This window comes from Canis lupus, chromosome 13, assembly GCF_003254725.2.
Source record: "Canis lupus dingo isolate Sandy chromosome 13, ASM325472v2, whole genome shotgun sequence".
NCBI lineage: Eukaryota > Metazoa > Chordata > Mammalia > Carnivora > Canidae > Canis > Canis lupus.
In genome coordinates this window covers 53,882,550-53,904,024 of record NC_064255.1, presented here as the reverse complement: position 1 = coordinate 53,904,024, position 21,475 = coordinate 53,882,550, and the positions used below count along the sequence as shown (strand labels likewise).

The following is a 21,475-nucleotide window of genomic DNA, read 5'->3' as shown; positions in this document are numbered from 1 at the left end:
TTCTTATGTATTGTTATAATTTTATGCCTAATCATAGGGTTCCCAGGTGATGAAATGCTGACACAAGAGCCATCAATCTCTAATACACATACACATACACACTTTTGACCTTTAGTAAAATAACATGTAGACATACCCAGTACTCCCCACACACATAGTGAATAATCATCTTGATCTATGTCAATGAAAACTACTTCTTCGTTATTTACCCTATTTCCCATTGGCAAGCCTAAAATCAAGGTAATAATATGGGCAGCCCAGGTGGCTCAGCGGCTTGGAGCTGCCTTCGGCCCAGGGCATGATCTTGGAGACCCAGGATTAAGTTCCACGTTGGGTTCCCTGCATGGAGCCTGCATCTCCCTCTGCCTGTGTCTCTGCCTCTCTCTCTATCTCTCTGTGTCTCTCATGAATAAATAAATAAAATCTTTTTTTTTAAAAAAAGGTAATAATATGTTCAATAAGGTAGATGTTTCATGTCAATGAAATGTTACAAGTGGGAATATTTTACAACATATAATAAGTTTGGAGAGCTAATCCAAATGAATATATAATTTTCTGTGAGTGGGTTGAAGTGCTTTGAAATTGTGAAATATATTCTATAAACCCGCTGTGCATATAACTTGCAGATACTATCAAGTCCAATGTGTGTTATTGTTTTTGTTTTTTGCTTTTTTTTTTTTTTTTTTTTTTTTTCTTAAGTAAACTCTACCCCCAAAGTGGGGCTGGAATTCATGGCCACAAGATCAACAGTCACAGGCTCTACTGACTGAGTCAGACAGGTATCTCCATCCGGGTCAATGCTCTTTGGCTAGGTTCCTTCTTGAATAATACTATAATCTGGTATTAAAAAAAAATCAGGGATCCCTGGGTGGCGCAGTGGTTTGGCGCCTGCCTTTGGCCCAGGGCATGATCCTAGAGACCCGGGATCGAATCCCACATCGGGCTCCCGGTGCATGGAGCCTGCTTCTCCCTCTGCCTCTCTCTCTCTGTGACTATCATAAATAAAAATTAAAAAAATTTAAAAAAAAAAAAAAAAAAAAAAAAAAAAAATCAATAATCACTTTTCTATCCAAATGATTATCCTGGTTAAATAATGAAGTGAAAACAAAGAAACTGAGGGCAGGGATGCTAAAAGCAGAGAAGACACTACCTCTTTTAGAGTTGTCCTTAAACTAGTGAGCTGGAGAGACAAATACAAGACTTAATAGATGATTTATAATAATTTTCAGACCATAGAATTTGATTTCAATTATTTTTAAGACCCTGGTTATGCTTCTAGTACTCAAGGATGTTCTGATTCATTATAAATGTTTATGACCTAATTGACATCTTTTGGAAATCCCTTACTAATTTTTGAGCCCGTATTTTTAAGTCTTGGGCTGTTCCCTGGACTTCATTTCTTTCCAGAGCCTTCCTTCCTCCTGGAACCTACTCCTAATCCTTTTCCAATTTACCCATCCTGTTAACCACTCCTTTTTCCATTGTATACTTTGATTGTGAGGAAAGTGGTATAAACTAAAATGTGATTTGCCTTTAAATAAAAATTAACTGTTAAAGCAGCTTCTATTTTTGGTAATATTAAGGTAATTAAAGTTTACATGAACTAATTAGTTTCAGATCATAAAATAAAAGTATCTAGCACAGAATTTGTAAATCAGCCATGTTTAAATTATTGTTAAGTCAATGCCAGGTTTTATCTTCTGACAGTATCATTTACTGGATAGCTTCACTGAATGTGCATATGAATAAAAGTATAAGAGATACTAAGGGAAGATACGAAAACAGAGATAAAACTGAATAAATGCCCATTGTTAACAGTGCAATTTAGAACTGTGGTCCACTAGCTGAGAGGTTTTTCCTTTTTTCTTTTAAATGATTATCCTGGTCTTCTAATCTAATTTTTTAAATGTCCAATTATTGTGACTAAATGTAATTCTAAGTACATTCTTGAGAATAATGTGAGTACAGATAAAAAGATTTGATTAAACAACATCAGAAAATAATAATAAAATTCTCTTGCAAGCATTGCAAACTAAGCAACTTCTCAAAATCAAATTATGTGTGCTTTGTGTGTATGTGTTTTGTACATAATAATCAGTTCAACAACCTAACATTTCATGGAAAAACACATCATATTCCATCAGCCAGATGGAATATGATAGTTACCACTATCTGTATCAAAGTAACATTTATTTAACCTACAAAACTAATTTTATTTCTAATTTTATCTCTTTCCATTGACATGATTCTGTAGTTTTTAGAAATGTAAGCTATTATTACTACTATTAAAGGTTTCAGTGATAAAACCTCATTGTCAGTATAATAAAATATAATTAAATACATTAAGAGGAGAGAAAAAGGAAGAATGTTCATTATTATTTGGATTACTATAATACATATCCAATGGTTTTATTCTGGATGTACTCTAAAGTTGCTGAAACTGAAGTAAAAATTTAATAATAACAAAGTTCCAAAAATAAGTGAAGTAGATTTCTAAGACATAAATATTCATTGTATTGAGCTTAATAAGAATTTACAGAAAAGGGCTGAAAATACATGTCTGAATTCTGACTAATTCCAATTTATTTAAGACTGTATACTTTATATATTTGTATTAAAAACTTAATGTAGCTTATAAGAGGGTAAAACTAGCAAACAAACAGGCATAAAACAACAGCACAATTTGGGTTAGTAGATTTACATCAGAAAAAGAGTCATGAGATGAACAGGGATCAGGAATGCCATCTAAAGTCAAATAAAAGCAATAGACTATAGTAATAGAGTGTGAAGCAACAAAGACAGATTTGATAATAAGGAACAAGATATATAATTCTATACGCAGAAATTCTTCAAGTTGTGTAAAAATTCATTGTTTATATTTTTCTTTGAGAACGTATCTCGATTAAACTCCTAATGGAAAACATGATCTGTTCATTTCGATTTTTCAAGTAAATACAAATGCCTGAATAATGTTTCTTTTTTAACACCTGCTTCTTCTATGGGCAAAATAGACACTGGATTGGATGCATTCCCAATCGGTAGAAGTTGAACATTTTTTCCAAGTATTCTGAAGGTCTCTCAGTGGACGATTTATTTAAAATGTACAAATGAGACACTAAACAGTCTTTGTCTGCCTGTGATGGAATTTAAAGTAATTTTCCTTATTCTTTTCTCTCCTCTTTCAACTATCCTCCCTTTTCTCTATATCTGCTTTCCTGCTCTTTGTGTTGGGAAAAATCATAATTGTGGAACCGAACTATTATGAAGGCTTATTTTAAATCAGTGCCTGGGAAGTAAATTAGCCTGTATTCCCACACAGTAATAATGTCAGTAAATGAGAGCTTCCAGTTATGGTACAGGAAATTAAAACAATGATGGCCAAAGCTTGAACAGTCACAAGAGACTTACATATTATTGATTTTAAGGAAAGATAGATTCCTACTATCCAGAAAATGACATCTGTCTCAAAATAAATGACTAAAACACAAAATAAACAAGTTTCAGTCAGTTTAGTAACAAGAAAATTTGCAAATATCTAAAAAGAAAAAAAAAACATAAAATCAAAGCAAATCAGGAACTGTAAGACAGCAAAATGGAATTACTGAAGGAAAATATTTAAATAGTATAAGGTCACAAATAACTGTATCGCTTAATTTAGTATCTTAGATGGGATATGCATTAATTAAAATGTAAAAATCCTATGACCTAAGGGGAGTGATTACTTTGGGTTTCTTTTTAAGGCGATCAAAATGTTTTAAAATTAAATGGTGGTTATGGGTGCATAACACTGTGAATGTACTAATAACTACTGAGGTGTACACTCTAAATACACTCTACTGAGGTGAATTTTGTAGTGTGTAAATTATATCAGTAAAAGTATTATTAAAAAAAAAACTTCTGATCTACCTAATTTCCCCTCCTCTAAGAGGTCTTTAGAAGCAAACACTTTTCATATTTTTATCTAATTCTAAATTGCTCCACAGTTGTCACTGGTATTCATAAAATGAACTAGATTGGAGCACAATTCATAAAAATCAGATTAAAAAATAATTACTATTTGTTAATTTAGACAAATGGCTTTTTATAGCCTTCCCTATACTCAAGAAAAAAATTCAGCAAAGGTAAGATGGTCTTCTTTCAATCGTATTATTCATGCCTCTGAACCCACACATATTCCACTTTAACTATGTTCCCAATAATGCTTCTGCTTGTCTTCCCTCCTTATGAATCCTCTCTTCTGGGAAGTGAGCTGCTTTATTGCCAGCATATTCAGGCTGCTGATTGCTGGTGGAAAGTCATGAAATTTGGCTTATTAACTTCTGTACAAATTGATGTTATCTAACCTCATCTGAGCCTTCACTACTGCTTGGAAATCTTTTTATTAATGTCTAATTGGCTCCTTAACACATTTTCCATAGTGCTCATTTCAAAGCTTTTCAAATCTCCTATCCTCTCAACACGACCTCACCTATTCACTCAGCAAAAGTCAGCTTCTTCTACTTGATGGAAAAGTTCTTCCACTTTCAAAATTCATATTATCTGTTCTTTCCTTCACACTCATCTCAGAAGAGAGGGGTCATTCTACTTTTCCAAAAACATACTAGTTTAGTGGAAATAAATCTGACTTATTTTATCACAAATGTGCCACTATCTAGCTCTATAACCATGGGCAAGGCAATTAATTTATCTGGTCCTTGATTTTTTAATCTTTAAAATTAATGCCGTGGAGTAGGTGAATTCCAAAGCCACTTCCATTATTAAATCAAGATTTTCTTAATTGTAAGTATAATCTTATGCCTTTCTATCCCCCTAGGACCTTTCCCTTTCATTCAGCCTGTCTATATATTAAATACAAAGAGGTATTAAGATATTTTCCCCTCTATTAATCTCCTCCCATCAAATCGATTCTTCCCACCCTAGACATTCTTTGGACTTCATTTTTAAAAATTCTTCTTCATTTCTGTTACTACAAGTTAATCTCTTCACTATTTCTCTATCAAATTTTTTCACAGTGTAGATAATACTTTAAGACTCTACTTTCTTGCTATTGACTTATCTCTTCGAACCTTCCAATTTGGCTTCCACTTCCAGCACTGCCAAAATAATTGTTGCAAAGGACAAATAATTTTTCCTCATGCTGATCCTACTTGAATTATCTTTGATATAGAACACTGCCGATGGTGTTCTGAAACACCATCTTGAAACAGGCTTCTCATTCTTTTAAGGCTCCAGTCAACTCTTGTCTTTATTTTTTATTGTTCTGCCTCAAACTATGTCCTAAATGTGGGTATTCATCACAGATCTATCTTGGTCTTCTTTTGAATCTTTTTTCTATTGAAACTTTCATTCATTCTCAGAATGCCAACTATTATATTTATGTGGATTACAAAAATATTTTGCACTGAATTCCTTTCCTTTCTTGACATCTCTACATGTATGTCTTACCAATTTGAATGTATACTGAAAATAAAATTCATCACTATAACACGACACTCCCTAGAAAAACGGGGGTGGGGAGTGGGGGAGAATAATAAGCTGTCTCTGCTCCTATTGTCTCTCTTTCTGTTAATGATATAAATTTCTTTCTAGTGACTAGAACTGACAGGTCAGGAAGAAGAGAAGCCATTAATATCAGAGACTACACTGTCCTCTGAATACACACTTTCTGACATAGCTAGTTCTTCATTTGACAAATGCCTCAATGCTCTGAAAGATATTAAAACGATCATCTTCTTATAATTACTCAAGGCTCTGATGTAGCTGTGGGAAAATTAAGCTGTTTTAAACAGCATCCTACTGACTCAGACTTTTTTCTCTTTTTTATATCACAACAAAAGTATCCCCGTGAATCAAATTATCCCCATTTGTTTCTCCAGTTCAATCATTTTTTGCTGTGAGATAATAGAAAGACCTTAGCTTCCAAGCAAAGCCAAAGCATTTATTTCAACTAGATTCCAAAAGAGAGAAAAAAAAAGGTAAGAAAACATAAACTCACACTTTATCTGTTCCATAACTCCTGTAGTCTACCGCAGCTGACACAGCCACAATGAGCGCGGGCATCCCGTAGCCCACCAGGTAGAAGTATTTCCTTCGTGAATGCTCACTCTCAAAAACCTCCACCAGCATGATGTAGAGCTGCACTCCCTCCAGGAACATCCAGGTGAAGGCGGCCAAGAAGAAGAAATGTAAGAGCGCAGCGAAAACGGCACAGGCAATCTGGGGAAGGCAACAAAGGACTCCAGTAACAACCAACCGAAGTATCACGAAGTACCATGAAATCAAAATTAACAGTTATCAAGACTGTGGTAACACAACAGGTCTGCAAAAAAGTAATCTAGATGAGATTCCTAAAATTCAGATTTTATTTTATTTTTATTTATTTTATTTTTTTTTTATTTTTTAAAATTCAGATTTTAAAACCTCATTAAATAGGGATGCCTGAGTGGCTCAGCGGTTGAGCATCTCTCAGGACCTGGGATCGAGTCCCACATTAGGCTCCTTGCCAGGAGCCTGTTTCTCCCTCTGCCTGTGTCTCTGCCTCTCTCTCTCTCTCTGTCTCTCATGAATAAATAAATAAAATCTTTTAAAAAATAATAAAACCTCATTAAAAACCACCCTCGACATTTTATTTAAGAAGGGCTTACAGATGACAGCATAGAATGATAATAAGGAAACATTATTAAATAATTTATGAAAAACTTCTAATAAGAGCTTATTTATTGATAATTATTACTGAGATTAGCCTGCAGTTTTAAAAATAACATCGCATGCATTATTTTTCTTGGCCATAAACATGTGTGTTCTAACACATTAAGTTCTTCAATTGTAAATGAAAGAGAAACATTAAAACCAAGGAGAATAAAAGCTCTGAAAGTTAAAAAAATATATAATAATTACAGTATTCTGTGACGGGATCATTTCTTCATTATTATTATGGGCTGGGTTATTTCTTCCCTGCCTGGTTTCAGAAAAGATCTAAGTTAGCACTGGGAAGTTCATGCTGCAAAGTATAAAAGCAAGTCTGGTTAAAATAATACAAAAGGTTCTGGAGTTCTTTCTTCCTCTCATTTTTCTGTTATTCTATGAAATGTTGGGCTATACAAGCTTGGTAAAAAAAATGAAAAAAAAAAAGATAGCCAGTCCTTATTTTGGCATATTCTCTAAGGTACTACAAGTTTCATCTGACCATATATTAATTTTCTAATCTCAGTTCTGAAATTCTTACTCCTTGGGGAGATTGGGGTCTTTATTTTTTACTTAAGAAATCCTAGCGGTGCCTGGGTAGTGCAATCAGCTTGGTGTCTGACTGTGGGTGGGTCTGGCACAAGTTGTGGTCTTGGGAGTTGTAGGATCAAGCCTGGTGGAGTTCCACTCTCAGCATGGAGGAGTCTGCTTGGGATTCTCTCTCTCCCTCTCTGTCTGCCCCTTCCACTCCCCCACATGTACACTTTCTCTCCCTCTCTCTCTCCCAAATAAATAAGTAAATAAATAAATCTTAAAAAAGAGAGAGAAAGAAATCCTAACTAAAATCGGTATCTCTTACTAGAAAAGGGCAACAAAATTATAAACATTATCAGATTACTGTGGTTCAGTGATGAGTATAATCCTTGGGAAAGAGACAAGCAGCAGGTCAATTTCACTGAGTTAGAGAGATGACAACGAAGGGAGATGAGGACGTCCAGTGTCAGACTAGAGAGGAAGCAGAGCCTCATGAGCACATAAGAGTCAGGAAGAGGACACCTATCCAGCAACAAGAAGAAAGCAGGTTGGGGTAAGATGCACTCTACTCCAATGTTTCATGTCCATCTTTCTTCTCTATTTTACTTTTCAGGAGTGAGTTTTGTGCAGTATGCAACATGTGGTGAAGCTTATCATACCATATGATTTTCAGGAAACAAAAGTAAGAATGAAAGTTTCTAAATGAAAAGAAATTACACATCAATTGAATTGCAGGTTAACAACAGGATGGAATGATTTCTTCTTGGAAACTAACACAGTTTTCCATTTCTTGCTTTTTTGAGTTAGAACTTCAACTATTAATTTTTGTTATCAGAAGGCTTTACTTTTTGGGGAAAAAATGTGCACTTTGATTGCTTATTCATATATATGCATTTATAGGAAAAGCTGTCACATTTGTATATGATAACCAATTAAAAGTATAATCACCATAATTGTACCCTTTACAGCCATTAATCATGAATGTGTAATCACAAACATGAATTCAACTGCATTTTTATTGTAAAGTACTCCATACTTATGGACACATACCAGAAAACAGCATTAAGTGAATGAATTATTTATTATGCCTACACATCTTCTAAAAAATGGAAGTTTTCTTTTCAGTTGCAGTTTTAGTCATGAGGCCAAATGTGCACTATGTGCATGAGTCCTTAGTAAACAGAACAGGCCTCACAAAAAAAAAAAAAAGAGTATAAGTAGGCATAGATTCTGTGGAATAATTAAAATTCTATCTATTATTCATATTTTCTGTTTCATTTTACCAAAAGCAGTTGGCTAGTGCTGCTCCTCTTCTCCCTTTTCTTTCCCTACTTCCTTCCTTTTATTTTCTGATATGACTAAATGTAGTTTGTAGTCAAGTACAAAGCGGACATTAAAGATGTAAACAGAACTTGTGCAAATACAATGTGTCAAACAAAATTTGGGAAGGGTTTATAAATTCTAAAAATGACCTATAGCTTAAACTCTTTTCCAAATATGTCAATTAGAAAAACTCAGCTCAGATGTGAAGTTTTTCATATGATATAAACCATTTTTTAAAGAAGTATACAATAGAGGTGGTTGGCTTGACTCAGTTGGAAAAGCACACAACTCTTGATCTTAGGGTCATGGGTTTGAGCCCCACTCTGGGTACACAGATTAATAAAAAAATAATAATAAACTTTAAAAAAAGTATGTGATAAACTTTGAAAATAACACTTTTATCTTTTGGGAAAGATACTCTTCCATTTCCCCATATGCTTTTACTTAACTTTCCTCCATATTCTGCTCTGATCAAAACAAAAGAAAAACAAACACACATGCAAATTAATAAGGAGACACTGTTCTTTTGAAAGGCAAGGTTATGAACAGAATGTCTCAAGAAAACTTCAGTCATATATCATATCTGAAACTTAATAACTATCTTAGGCAACTGGAAGAGAGGATACTTTGAACAAGAACATTTCCAGTACTGGAAACCTGGAAATGGAGAAGTTTTTGCTAATATCAGTGTAAGCTGCTTACCGGTTGGTCAGTTCGGTTGATCCCAATCAGGAAGAGCAGTTCAGCTACAAAAAGGCTGATGCAGAGGTTCTTGTGGATGGTGTTACGGTCACTCTGGAGCCCGCGGAAAAAGCAAAATGTGAAGATGCAAATCAGGAGACAAACAAGGGACAGCAAAATTCCAACCCATGTGATCACATCCAGAAGAAGGTCATGGACCGCATCACTGTGCTGGAAATACAACAGAAAAGCCGTAAGTTGCAATTATGCATAACAAATTATAAAGTCAGATCAGGCCTGGATTCATGAAGCATGATTTTTATAATGTAACTACATACCCTATGCACACACAGTGAACAAGATAACTTAATTATTTGGGTCTTCTAATACACAAGTAAAGCATTTAATATTCTCCTGGAAGTACAAATCAGTTTGATATTCAGGGATGTCAACAGGGTTTGCACCTTTCTTTGGCTGTAGGTATATTCAGGATACAAACAGTTAAAGCAAATCAACTTAATTCTGGCCTACAATTTCAGGGAAAAGCTTTATTTTTTCCAACTCATATCACGTTTTTTAGGCTATTTTTTTTCTTTTTCTTTTTTTTACAACTCCCACTAGGGAATACTCTATTTAAAAAATTAAGCCAAACGCTTAGGGAAGTGGTATCTCAATTGAAATGCTTTTTAAATCACCAAGGGTTTTTTTAATTAAAACAAAAAATTTCCTCTGTCCTATAAGTTCTTTATCAGAATTTCCCAGGTTGAGTTCATAAAAGTATGCATTTTTATAAAGATTCCCAGTTAATGCTGATGAACAGCCACATATGTGGACCATTTATTTAGTGGAAGATCTAAAAGAATGAGGATATTCACTGGATTTATATTCATATTGAATGGCTTAAGGAGATCAGGAAGTTTGATCCTTGAAGGGTTTTGCATGAATAGAGCCTGTTATACACAGATGGAAAATAAGCATTCAGTATTACCAAACCCAATAGCAGCATAAAACAGAGCTAAGAAAAAGAAAAAGCTTATAAAAGCCTCTGTACTAAAACTGCATTGGGGGGGGGGGGCTGTTCCTGTGAGTTCCATGCCTTTCATGTTCCTTATTCCATGTACTATCTCATTTCTCTCCTCGTTCTAAGATTCCAAACTCTATTCCTTTCCTATATTTTGCCTCCACCTAGAAACACTTCTGTGGAACATTAGAATTAATAGTGGCCCAACATATCAGTGTGCCAAAATGTTGGAGCAGAGTTGAGAAATTGTCTATGACTATTGATGCCTCTTTTGTTTGTAGGTTTCTTGAAAGGCCTGAAGACCTAATTTCTATAAGTAGGGGAACAAATAAGTGATGGTTGACTTATAAAAATGATATTCTGAAGAGTAATAGAAAATCAGTGTTCTAAGTTTATAGTCACACACATGGATACTCATGAAAAATTTAATATTAGATCTTTTAAAAATGCAAGTGGCAAAAGGATCTATAACAGTATAATGCCATTTATACAAAATTTCATTAGACAAAAAAAACAATGACATTGTTATGGATATATGCATAAGTAGTAAAAAATTTAAAAGAAGCATAGGAAAATTTTTTAGTTGAAAACAAAGAGATGTGTTCCTCACTGACATATTTTTCAACTGTGTAGGTCATGCACATTGATTTTTATTTTAGGATAAGGATACAAGTTACTACATTTAGTTGCCTTCCCCTGATAAGCTGACTTGAAAAATACACAAATATCCAGGTTTTCTAGTGTTATTTGTTTCTATTCAAACTTCATAATTTTCTGTTTTATACAAACTTGATACAAAGATTATTCTGAATATGGAAATTCTTATAAATCAGGCACTATGCTGTAACCAAAATCATAGCTCTCCTCAGGTCACCAGATAAGACTTCACAGTTATTTGATAAAGAACTCTGCCATAATACTGTCAATGAAACAGTTCTGAAATATTCCTGCATAACTCTAGATATATTTCTCGGAAGGAGCTCAAACCATGAAAGAAAACTACATGAAATTTTGCTCTAACTGCTTTGTTCTCCAGGGGACACTACTAAAGTAGTGTTGGGTCTCAGATAGCTTAAATTACTTCTACTGTTTGAGAGTGGAGAGTGGTTAGTGCTACCTGGTTCCCTGAACAGAGGGCTATTTGCTCTCTTCTTTGACTCAAAGGAAAGATGCTGTGATTGAGTATCAAGCACCAATGTTCAGCACAGCAGTCTTCTATAATGGGAAAAATGGCAGGTATAATACATTCTCAAATGTATCCTAAAGACCTAAAACACTAACAAAAAAAAAAAAAAAAAAAAAAGGAAAAGAAAGGACAGAAAAGAAGAAACCAAAAAACTCCTGCCTTTGTCCGGGTAGTTGCATTATTGAGAGATGTATTTACTTTCCTCAGTGCCTTCATAAGTCCTTCAAAAACCCCATGCAGAGTTTTTGAGAGGAGAATACCAGATGTCAAAACATCAGTACAAAAAGTACATTACACCCAAAGACAGAACAAAAGAGTCTAATGATTAATTCACCTTTCAGGTATTACTGTCTAGCTCAGAAAACATGAACACCAGCCACCTTGTAGATACTATATTGTGATTAGCAGCACCCTTCAAATACAACTCACCACTCGAATTTTAGAAATCAGATGAAAGGAAAAGAACAATGGATATTAAATACCAACAAGGGCTGTGAGAATAGCCCTCTTAATAGTAGTGCGCCATAACAGAACGTCCAGGAGGCCAAGCCATGAAAAACAAACAAACAAACAAACAAACAAACAAACAGACAAACACAAAAACCTTCAAGAGGATGGCCAGTTGAGTAAAACTCTTAGGTATGCTTATAACAATGTGATAATGGATCACAAGTATTCTTATTCCCAAGTTCCACACTTGTGAGCACTATATCAAACACCTCTAATATGTACTATATACAATTATGCACCTTATTAATTTTATATCTTATTCATGTTATATTCTAGCACCTAGTACAGGCTTGACACATGAAAAATGCTTAATAAATATTTGTTTTTGAATGGTAGTAATAATCCTGCTCTGCTTAGACCAAAATGCCTGAGAACTGAATTTGTTATTTCAGTATAGCTCTAGCATCATTTAATCTCCACTGGATGTTTAAAAAGGTATTAAATATTAAATGTTCAAAACTGAGCCCCTCATCATATCCTGTTTCTCCCTCAGCCATCCAAAAAAAAACTTCTCTTCCCTCCATTTCTTTTAGTGAATGATAACTTCATTCTTTGAATTATTCTTGTCAAAAACTTAAGAATCCTATTGATTCCTCTCTTTCACCTACCACTCTTAATCCATCAGGAAATCTTGTAGGCCCTGCCTTCTAAATCTGGCAGCTGTTCATTACCTCCACTACACCAAATTGGTTGGAGCCACCCATTTTTTAATAGCCTCCTAACTGATCTCCTCACTTTGGCCCTCATCCCCCTTTCCTCTATCCTCAATAGGACAGAGAAATTATTTTTAAATACAATTCAGATTATATGACTCATTGATGAAAGGCACCCAATGTTTTCCATTTCTTTTCTTTGTTTGTTTTCCATTTCAATGAAAGTAAAAACCAGTCTTTCAAGGGTCTATAAGGCACTACAACATCTGCATCTCTGTGACTTCATTTCCTACTCTCCCCTTCATTCAGTTCATCCACCACGTTGGATTATGCTCCACTCTCTGAGTATGTCAAAGACATTCCAGTTTCTGAGGCTTTGCCTTTGATGCTCCTGTGGCCTGGAATGCTCTTCCAAAAGATAGCTGCATGGTTTACTTGCTACCCTTCTTCAGTTCCTCATTCAAATGTCACCTTCTCATAGAGGGTTTTTCCGAGTCACCACATTTAAAATTGCAAACACCTTTTCCTGATTTTTTTTCTCTATTATTTTTCCTGCATTATTTATCTCATCAGCACTTATCTACACTATATATTTTGTTAATATTGCTTGTTGATTGTCTGTGTCCCCCACTAGAAAGTACATTCGAAGAGAACAAGTTGTTTTATCTCTTCTGATCACCAATGCATCCACAGGTCCTACAAAATTGTCTACGATAGAGTGGACACACAATTAATGAGCTCTATAAATAAATTCTCTTAAATTATTCCCACCTTCTAGAAGGGATTTAAATTTTAAACTAAAAGTTGTATCATGCTGCCCATTACACAATCTTTGGGACTCTTGGGTTCTTAAGTCACCTGCTCTAAAACCTTATGTAAAAGATAAAGAAAATTAGAGCTGGAGAATGAGAAGGTTGTTACACCATAATATCTTAAGATATGTTGAAATATCAAGGTATTAAACAATTATGACAATGGAGACCAAGCTATGCATGGGAGAAGACTTTAGGAGTAACCTTGTCAGCCCAATTTCATAATTGTTACCCTGAACAAACTACTTAACCTTCTGAGGATCAAAAGCTTTATACACATAGAGATAAAATAACTAAGGCTTCAGATTCTTGTGATAAGTAATTAACATATACAAAGGCAAAAACAACCACAAACACATTATATGAAAGTGAGAAAGTCAATGTTTCTTATTTCTCTTTTGAATCTGAAAATAGGGGTGCCAGGGTGGCTCAGTTAGTTAAACGTCTGCTTTTGGCTCAGATCATGATTTCAGGGTCCTGGGATCGAGCCCTATACCGAGTTCCTTGCTAAGTGGGGAGTCTGCTTCTCACTCTCCTCACTGTGCTCTCTCTCTCCGTCTCAAATAAATAAATACAATCTGAAAACAGTCTGTATTATTTTCTTGTTTGCAGCAACTTTCATATAAATAATCAAAAGTCTATATGAATGATAAGGGATGGATCAGAAAAAATAATAACTATAACAAAAATAAATGTTAATGCTAACTAAGAGCACAAAACGTTATTCCAACCACCTGATGAATTACCGAAGTTCACTATATAACATTGCGAGTTCAGTTTATGTTAATAATATTTGTGTTACTGATGAATTAAGGTCACGAAATTCCTACATTGTCTGAATGAGGAAGATTTTAACTTTAGAATTTGAATTCTGCATTCATTACTGTACAAATGTGTTTATGACTTTTAAATAATAAAAGACAAAGAGGCTCAATTTCAGCTTTATACTCTTCTTTAAGTTATAACAAAAAAGACACTGTTCTGCTGTTCTCTTGTGCTTTAAATCACCCTGTGTATCTTCTCAAATGAGTACGGGCAAGAATATCACAGAGCAGATTAAAAATACCCTGTTTATGTTTTGTTGTGTTCCTATAACTAATACTAAATTGGACTGATCATCACACCCACCCCAGATCCAGAATCTGTGACACATGCAACTTAAGTATTAAATTAAACTTACTCTGAAACCAAAACTAATCTTTCTTTAAACCAAAAAGTACAATATGATTTGATACTGGATGAAAAACTGACTTTTTAAGTTTACAGGACTCTTAGTTTTGAAAAACAGGATGCCCATATGGAATGCTGAAACGCCTCTTAGCATGACAAATGCCTGCTTCTCTCTCTTGTTGACTAAAGAAGTAACTGGTGGTTTGTATTTAACGTATCGGTTGGCTGGTTTTTATTAATTATTTAGATACCTTAAATCTGTAATATAAATGATACTGTTTCTATTGGCAATGCATTTTATAATCATTTCTATGAAATGTACTTTGTTTAATCAGATAAGCTAATAAATGAATTGGTTACATCATTTATATTTGTTAGCCTGCTGGACATGAACTGTGCCTGGTGCACCCCCTGGTTTTTAATAAATACTCATTGGTTAAAATGCCCTGCTAAAAAAAAAAAAAAAAAAGACAAAGTAGCAATGGAAGATATGTACCTAATATTTTCTTCCAGAGTCTGTACCGTACATAGACTAGTATAATTTGTTGGAATGAGTACTTGCAGATTCATAAATTTATTTCTTTAAATACAAAAAAATTAAACACTTCAAGGAGATCAACATCTTATGAGAAGATGGAGAGGTTATGAGAGAAAAATTTTAAGCAGAATGACAGAGTGATTCCCAGAATGATATTCTGAGGGAAATGAAATGATTATAACCTCCTAGAAAGAAAGTTTTATTAAAACAATACTTGTTCTTCAGACTTTCTATGAAGTTTCTATTCATAGGGACGCCTAGGTGGCTCAGAGGTTGAGCATCTGCCTCTGGATCAGGGCATCATCCCAGGGTCCTGGGATCGGAACCACATCAGGCTTCCTGTGAGGAGCCTGCTTCTCCCTCTGCCTATGTCTCCGCCTCTCTCTCTGTTTCTCATGAATACATAAATAAAATCTTTAAATGAGAAGTTTCTATTCATATTTGAAATGCCAAATATTTTGTAACCTATGGAAAGTTTCTGATGTTCTCTTTTACGTTTGTCTCGGTGAATTTGCTTTTTGTCTTATCACTATGGATAGTTCACTGAATAACTCCTATACCACAAAGGGTGTCACATTTGGGAAAGAAAAATGTCTTAAACAATGATGCTTTGTGAAAGCTACTCTATCAATGTGAAACACCCAAATATACAAATAGATACATATAATGAATTAAATCCAAATTTATAGAAAAGGAAATGTGACTTCTGTCCTATGTTTTTAAAATAACTCAATCTGAGTACACTAAGACCTTTTGGGGAAATATTGATGTTTTAAACTTTATTGTCAAAAAGCTTAAGTTAACAAGCAAGATGGTGAAAAAGATTTTGAAATGGTTTTCACTTTAACTGCATAAGTGTTTCCAGATGGGACACAAACTATATGAATTAATTTCATATTAATGAAATATGAATTTCATATTTTCATATGAAAATAAAAATTTTGAAATTTCAAAATTCAAAACCCTCTAGATGGTTTTTCTTTTTATATAATTTTAAAAATTTGCATTTTCCAGATACTACTTGAACAATCACCCTGCAGTAGTTATTAAATATGGGCCAGTAATTATCAATAACCTGTTTTACTTTCCACATAATAGTGTATATATTTAAATGTTCAGATTTGTTAAAGCATACTAATATGATCTTTAAATTGCCTCTTAGACATATCTTGTTCTGAAATATGTGTAACATAGCTAAAATAAGTTTTCTTTCTTTTTTTGCAAACATATGAGCACTTGCCTTGCTATAATGTATCACATAAGCCAGTAGGGTTACGAAAGACTATTTTCTGATAAATGTTGTATAAACTCCACAAATCAGTTCCTAGGATTGCTCTAACTCTGGGGAACCAGGTCATAGGACACAAAGTTCACTCTGCAAATGCTTGAGAAAATAAGGGCTCAATGGACTCAGGAAATTAGAATTTCCTTTACAGAAGTGGATGAAGGTCAGAGTTGAGTAACCTAGTGGGTAGAGCAATATCACTAACTGTATCTCTTAAGATTTTTATAGCAAATTAACCAAAAAACTAAGCAACAATTTTAAAGTTTGTATTACATTGAAAAAGATCACTCTAAATATTTTCTGGCTTTAATTGCTAAGAGAGAAACACTAGCAAGTTAGAGCACACAAAAACACCCATAACCAATTGTCCTTTGGATCCAATAGAACTTATTCAGCAAATCTCCCTGGTTTCAGAAACACAGCATAGCACACTTGAAGTTGTTTGAAATTTTCTTGCTTTGAATTAAAAACACAAAATATGGGTGCCTGAAGTGGCTCAGTCAATTAAGCATCTAACTCTTGATTTCAGCTCAGGTCATGATCTCTGGACTCCCTAAGATTGAGCTCCCTCCCTTCCCCCATCAGGCTCTGTGCTGGTCATGGAACCTGCTTAAGATTTTCTTCCTCTCCCTATGTCCCTCCCCCCTTTCTCTCTCCCTTTCTAAAAATAAATAAATAAATAAATAAATAAATAAATAAATAAATAAATAAAAAATAAAAATAAAATCTCACCATACTTGGTAAGCCAAACTGACAACTATCATAAAGGAGGAAACAGGAAAGGAAATATTAGAAAATGTTTGAGGTAAGTATCTTACTGGAACAAAGAGTTAAACAAAGTAAAGGTCAAAAAGGGTAGATTAAAGTTGATAAGCCAAAAATCAGTTGTGATCAGTTAGAACTTTGAAGGAAATGAGATGACTGAGCAGTAAATAAGCCTTTAGGAGTATCCAGGGTGAGGACAGGAAATGAACCTAGGCAGACAGCTAATTCCACCTTAGTGTTTCTGAATTAAGTAAGGTGATGATGAGCAGCCCAGATGGCTCAGCGGTTTAGTGCTGCCTCCAGCCCAAGGTCTGATCCTGGAGACCCGGGATCAAGTCCCACATCCGGCTCCCTGCATGGAGCCTGCTTCTCCCTCTGCTTGTGTCTCTGCCTCTCTCTCTGTCTCTCATGAATAAATAAATAAAATCTTTTTAAAAAAGTAAGGTGATGATAATAATAGCTAAAATATAACTTAAAAATATCATATTTTGTTGGAAATGCTTATTTATTTTATTAGGATACCTAATCATAAAAAAACATTTTGATGTGATATTATTATCTCTAGTTTATAGATGAAGAAACTGAAGCACAGAGAGAAGGTAATTTATCCCAGATAACTCAGCTAGTAGGCAGTAGGGATAGGAATGTGGGAGGGTAACTAACTGTCCAGGTTGGCTCAGGACTATCCTAGTTTTAGTACGATGTTTTTGAATCCTTGGAAAGCCTTCCCTAGGATATAAAAGGATCCCAACCATCACAGAAGTTTGCTTCAGAAGTTTGGAAGAAAACTAGAAAATCGTTATGATAGCCTAAAAAACAGAGGCTGGAAACTATACTATCTGTAGGGTCGAATGGAGGAAGCATTGCTCACCTACTTTCTTTTAGTGACGCCTGCTGTTTCTCACCCTGACTCCTGATGTTGGCACCCATGACCTGCACTTCCCAGGGCTGCATCCTCGGAATGATACAGCTTCAACATTCATGATCATCTCTTCTCTATGACTTTGGATTAATTTTTGTGCTTTGTATCCAGATTGCACTACTTCAACTTTTCATGTTGTCAATATGGTGACCATGTTTCTGACAATTCATTGATGAAACTGAGAACGGCCATAATACAATAATATGACCATACTTTTTAAAAAGGCTAAACAACTATGCTACTTTATAAAGACGCGTGTAAGAATTCATGAAACCGGGTTGGAGAGGAAACCAAGGCAGAAGATTCTGTGCACCATGCAGAAATGAATTTGGGTCCACATATACACGTGAAGGAGAAGGTTGTGTGAATGTGCACAGGGAGGCTGAATTTCACAAGCCTGGGAAGAGACAGGCAAGTTTTTGCAAGATCAAAAGTTTTTTTTTTTTTATTTTTTAAACCTCCCCCCCCCCCCCAAGAAAAGACACCAATGCTCAGTTGAAATTAATAGCTCATTGACTACATTGGAGGATGCCTGTAAGAATAAACATTCACGGGCAGCCCTGGTGGCTCAGCGGTTTAGTGCCACCTTCAGCCCAGAGTGTGATCCTGGAGTCCCGGGATCGAGTCCCATGTCGGGCTCCCTGCATAGAGCCTGCTTCTCCCTCTGCCTGTGTCTCTGCCTCTCTGTCTCTGTGTCTTTTGTTAATAAATAAATAACATCTTTAAAAAAAAAAGAATAAGCATTCACTGTGGCTTTGTTTCCTTGATTTCTCTATGTATCTAAGGAAAGTTATTTTTCTGGACTTGAAGCTTGCAAGTACAATGTGCTGTGGATAAACAAAGGGGAAAATTTTGATAGCCAATGTTTTGACCCTTCATAGTGTTAGAGCTCATTCTGCCAGATTCTACTAATAATCATACTTTGTATAGTATATCAAGTGATGTATTGCGTCTTGGCAACAAAAAAATGTTTCCCCTGCCTCTTAGGTATTTTTATTTGAAACATGGAGTTTGAAATCTTTTTCTCGATTTCCACACAAAAATTTAATGAAACTTCAGAAGATATAAAGCAAAAGCTTGTTGACACCTTGTCCAGGCATAAAGTAGACTTTGCTCATCTATGTGCATATTCAACAGACACTGCAAGTGTGAATTCTGGAAAATTCCATTCAGCCTATAAACTTCTTAGAAAAGAAAATAAACAGTTCTTACTAAATGTCCTGTATACCTGGTACACAAGGCAGCTAAAAGGAGATGTGGTTTGCTTACCTGTGATAAGAAGTTTATAATGAAACTTTTGGATCACTTTTTAGTTTCTGAAAAATGTGCAGTTTTTTTTTTTTTTTTCCTTTATTTATTTCTAGAGAGGTAAGGAGATAATCTACTGAGACACGTCCTACAAGATGGAAATCCTTGATTCTGGTCATAGAGAATAAGTTAAAATATTGGTCTTTATAAAATTGTATTTTCAAAGTGTGGGACAAAAAGAATGTCTTTCCCTAATTTTGAAAATATATGACAGGGCAGCCCCTGTGGCTCAGCGGTTTAGCGCCACCTTCAGCCCAGGGCGTGATCCTGGAGACTCAGGATGGAGTCCCACCTCTGGCTTCCTGCATGGAGCCTGCTTCTCCCTCTGCCTGTGTCTCTGCCTCTCTCTCTCTGTGTCTCTCATGAATGAATAAACAAAATCATCGTCATATATATATATATATATATATATATATATATATATGACAGATGAAAATGAAGAAAAAGTTTATAGTAAAACAAATTTTTATGATCTCTCTCTGAAACTGATGATCTCTGAAAAAGCTATAAGGAACCTAGAAAAGGTGAACTGACTTCATCTGAGTTGCATCAAGTTCTGTGTAGGTTACGACAAAGTCTCATAGAGAGGAAAACATGACTTATTTGGGGGGAATTTAAGACTAGTTTCAAAGAAAATGTCACTAACAAAGGACAAATGAATTAAACAGGACTTTCTCATTCCTTTATTAAAACTATAACTTGGGATCCCTGGGTGGCGCAGCGGTTTGGCGCCTGCCTTTGGCCCAGGGCGCAATCCTGGGGACCCAGGATCGAGTCCCACATCGGGCTCCTGGTGCATGGAGCCTGCTTCTCCCTCTGCCTGTGTCTCTGCCTCTCTCTCTCTCTCTCTCTCTCTCTCTGTGACTATCATAAAAAAAATAATAATAAAATAAAATAAAATAAAATAAAATAAAACTATAACTTATTTGGAATCCGATCTTGAAATCATAAAGCAAAATTACCTCAGTGCTTTAAAACCATTATCCTTGATAGTCTCTTACCTTATGTTAGTAACCAGTGTACTTGGAAGTGTTTAAAAATAATTAAGTATTTTGGACATGGATAGCCTTTATGATGAATTCACAGATGCAAAAGAACTGACTGATAAGCAGCTGGTCTACCAAAATAAGCCTTTAGGTACGAAGTGGAGGGGCATATTTAGAGAGATGGGAACTAGCTCCTACAAGTCTAAAAACCTGTTAGGTAAATGGCTTTCAGTAAAACCCTTTGTATTTTATGCTCAGCATTTTTTAAAAGGTTTTATTTTTAAGTAATTTCTATGTCCAATGTGGGGCTTGAACTCACAACCATGAAATCAAGAGTTGCATGCTCTATGAACTCAGCCAGCCAGGCACCCCTATGCTCAACATTTTTGTTGAGAAGATATTTAGTTTGCTATCTTCACATTGGATTGACACTAGGAATCTAGGGCTTGGTAAGACAGAACTAAAGGTCAAAGAGATTTTACTTTTGACTATCTTCACTTTTAATTCTCTAAAAAAAGAAAAAGACAAACATACAGAAACATGTCATAGCTATTTCTAGTAAATAGGAGTCATATCTGTTTATTGAACTAACTTTTTGAAGCCTCACATTTATATATCTTAAAAATATTCAATGGCAGTCCTCAAATTTAAATATCCAATAAAAATTTTACAGTCTCAGACGACAGAAAGACACATTTAGAAAATGTTTTTATAGTTTTTCACATTAGTAGCCCTGCTACTAATTAGTATTAAACCCTACTAATTGTCACAGTTAAGCAGTAATAACACATATGTGCATAATAACTTATTAATAAATATTAAGTATATTTTTGATCTGGTAGTGCTGTTTCTCAGTGGGCTTTCTAAAAGGTTGATCACCCTAACTTTTGGCCAAATACTCCATACTCTTCACAACTTCACCAACACTGGAGAGAATCACAGATTTTTTTTTTTTCCCTGTATCTCCTTTTCTGACTCAATTATACTAAGCTCCTTAGAAATGGACAGAACCAGGCTTGTATGGGTAAACATTTCTTAAAAATGTCCTTTCAGTGTAATGATTAAATCCAGCAGTTTTGTTAAAACAAAGTTTGCCG

The 21,475-nt window shown here is 34.8% G+C and overlaps 1 protein-coding gene across 23 annotated transcripts in view; it reads right to left on the bottom strand.

Moving 5' to 3' along the window:
- Positions 1-21,475, bottom strand: part of ADGRL3 (adhesion G protein-coupled receptor L3) — a 682,677-nt gene that overhangs the window by 128,759 nt on the left and 532,443 nt on the right. For all 23 annotated transcript variants that reach the window (XM_049092995.1, XM_049092994.1, XM_049092973.1 and 20 more), the window contains 2 exons: positions 9,244-9,453; positions 5,996-6,216 (listed from right to left, as the gene is read on the bottom strand). In XM_049092995.1, the coding sequence (XP_048948952.1) occupies positions 5,996-6,216; positions 9,244-9,453 (431 nt within the window). The remainder of the gene's footprint in view (positions 1-5,995; positions 6,217-9,243; positions 9,454-21,475) is intronic.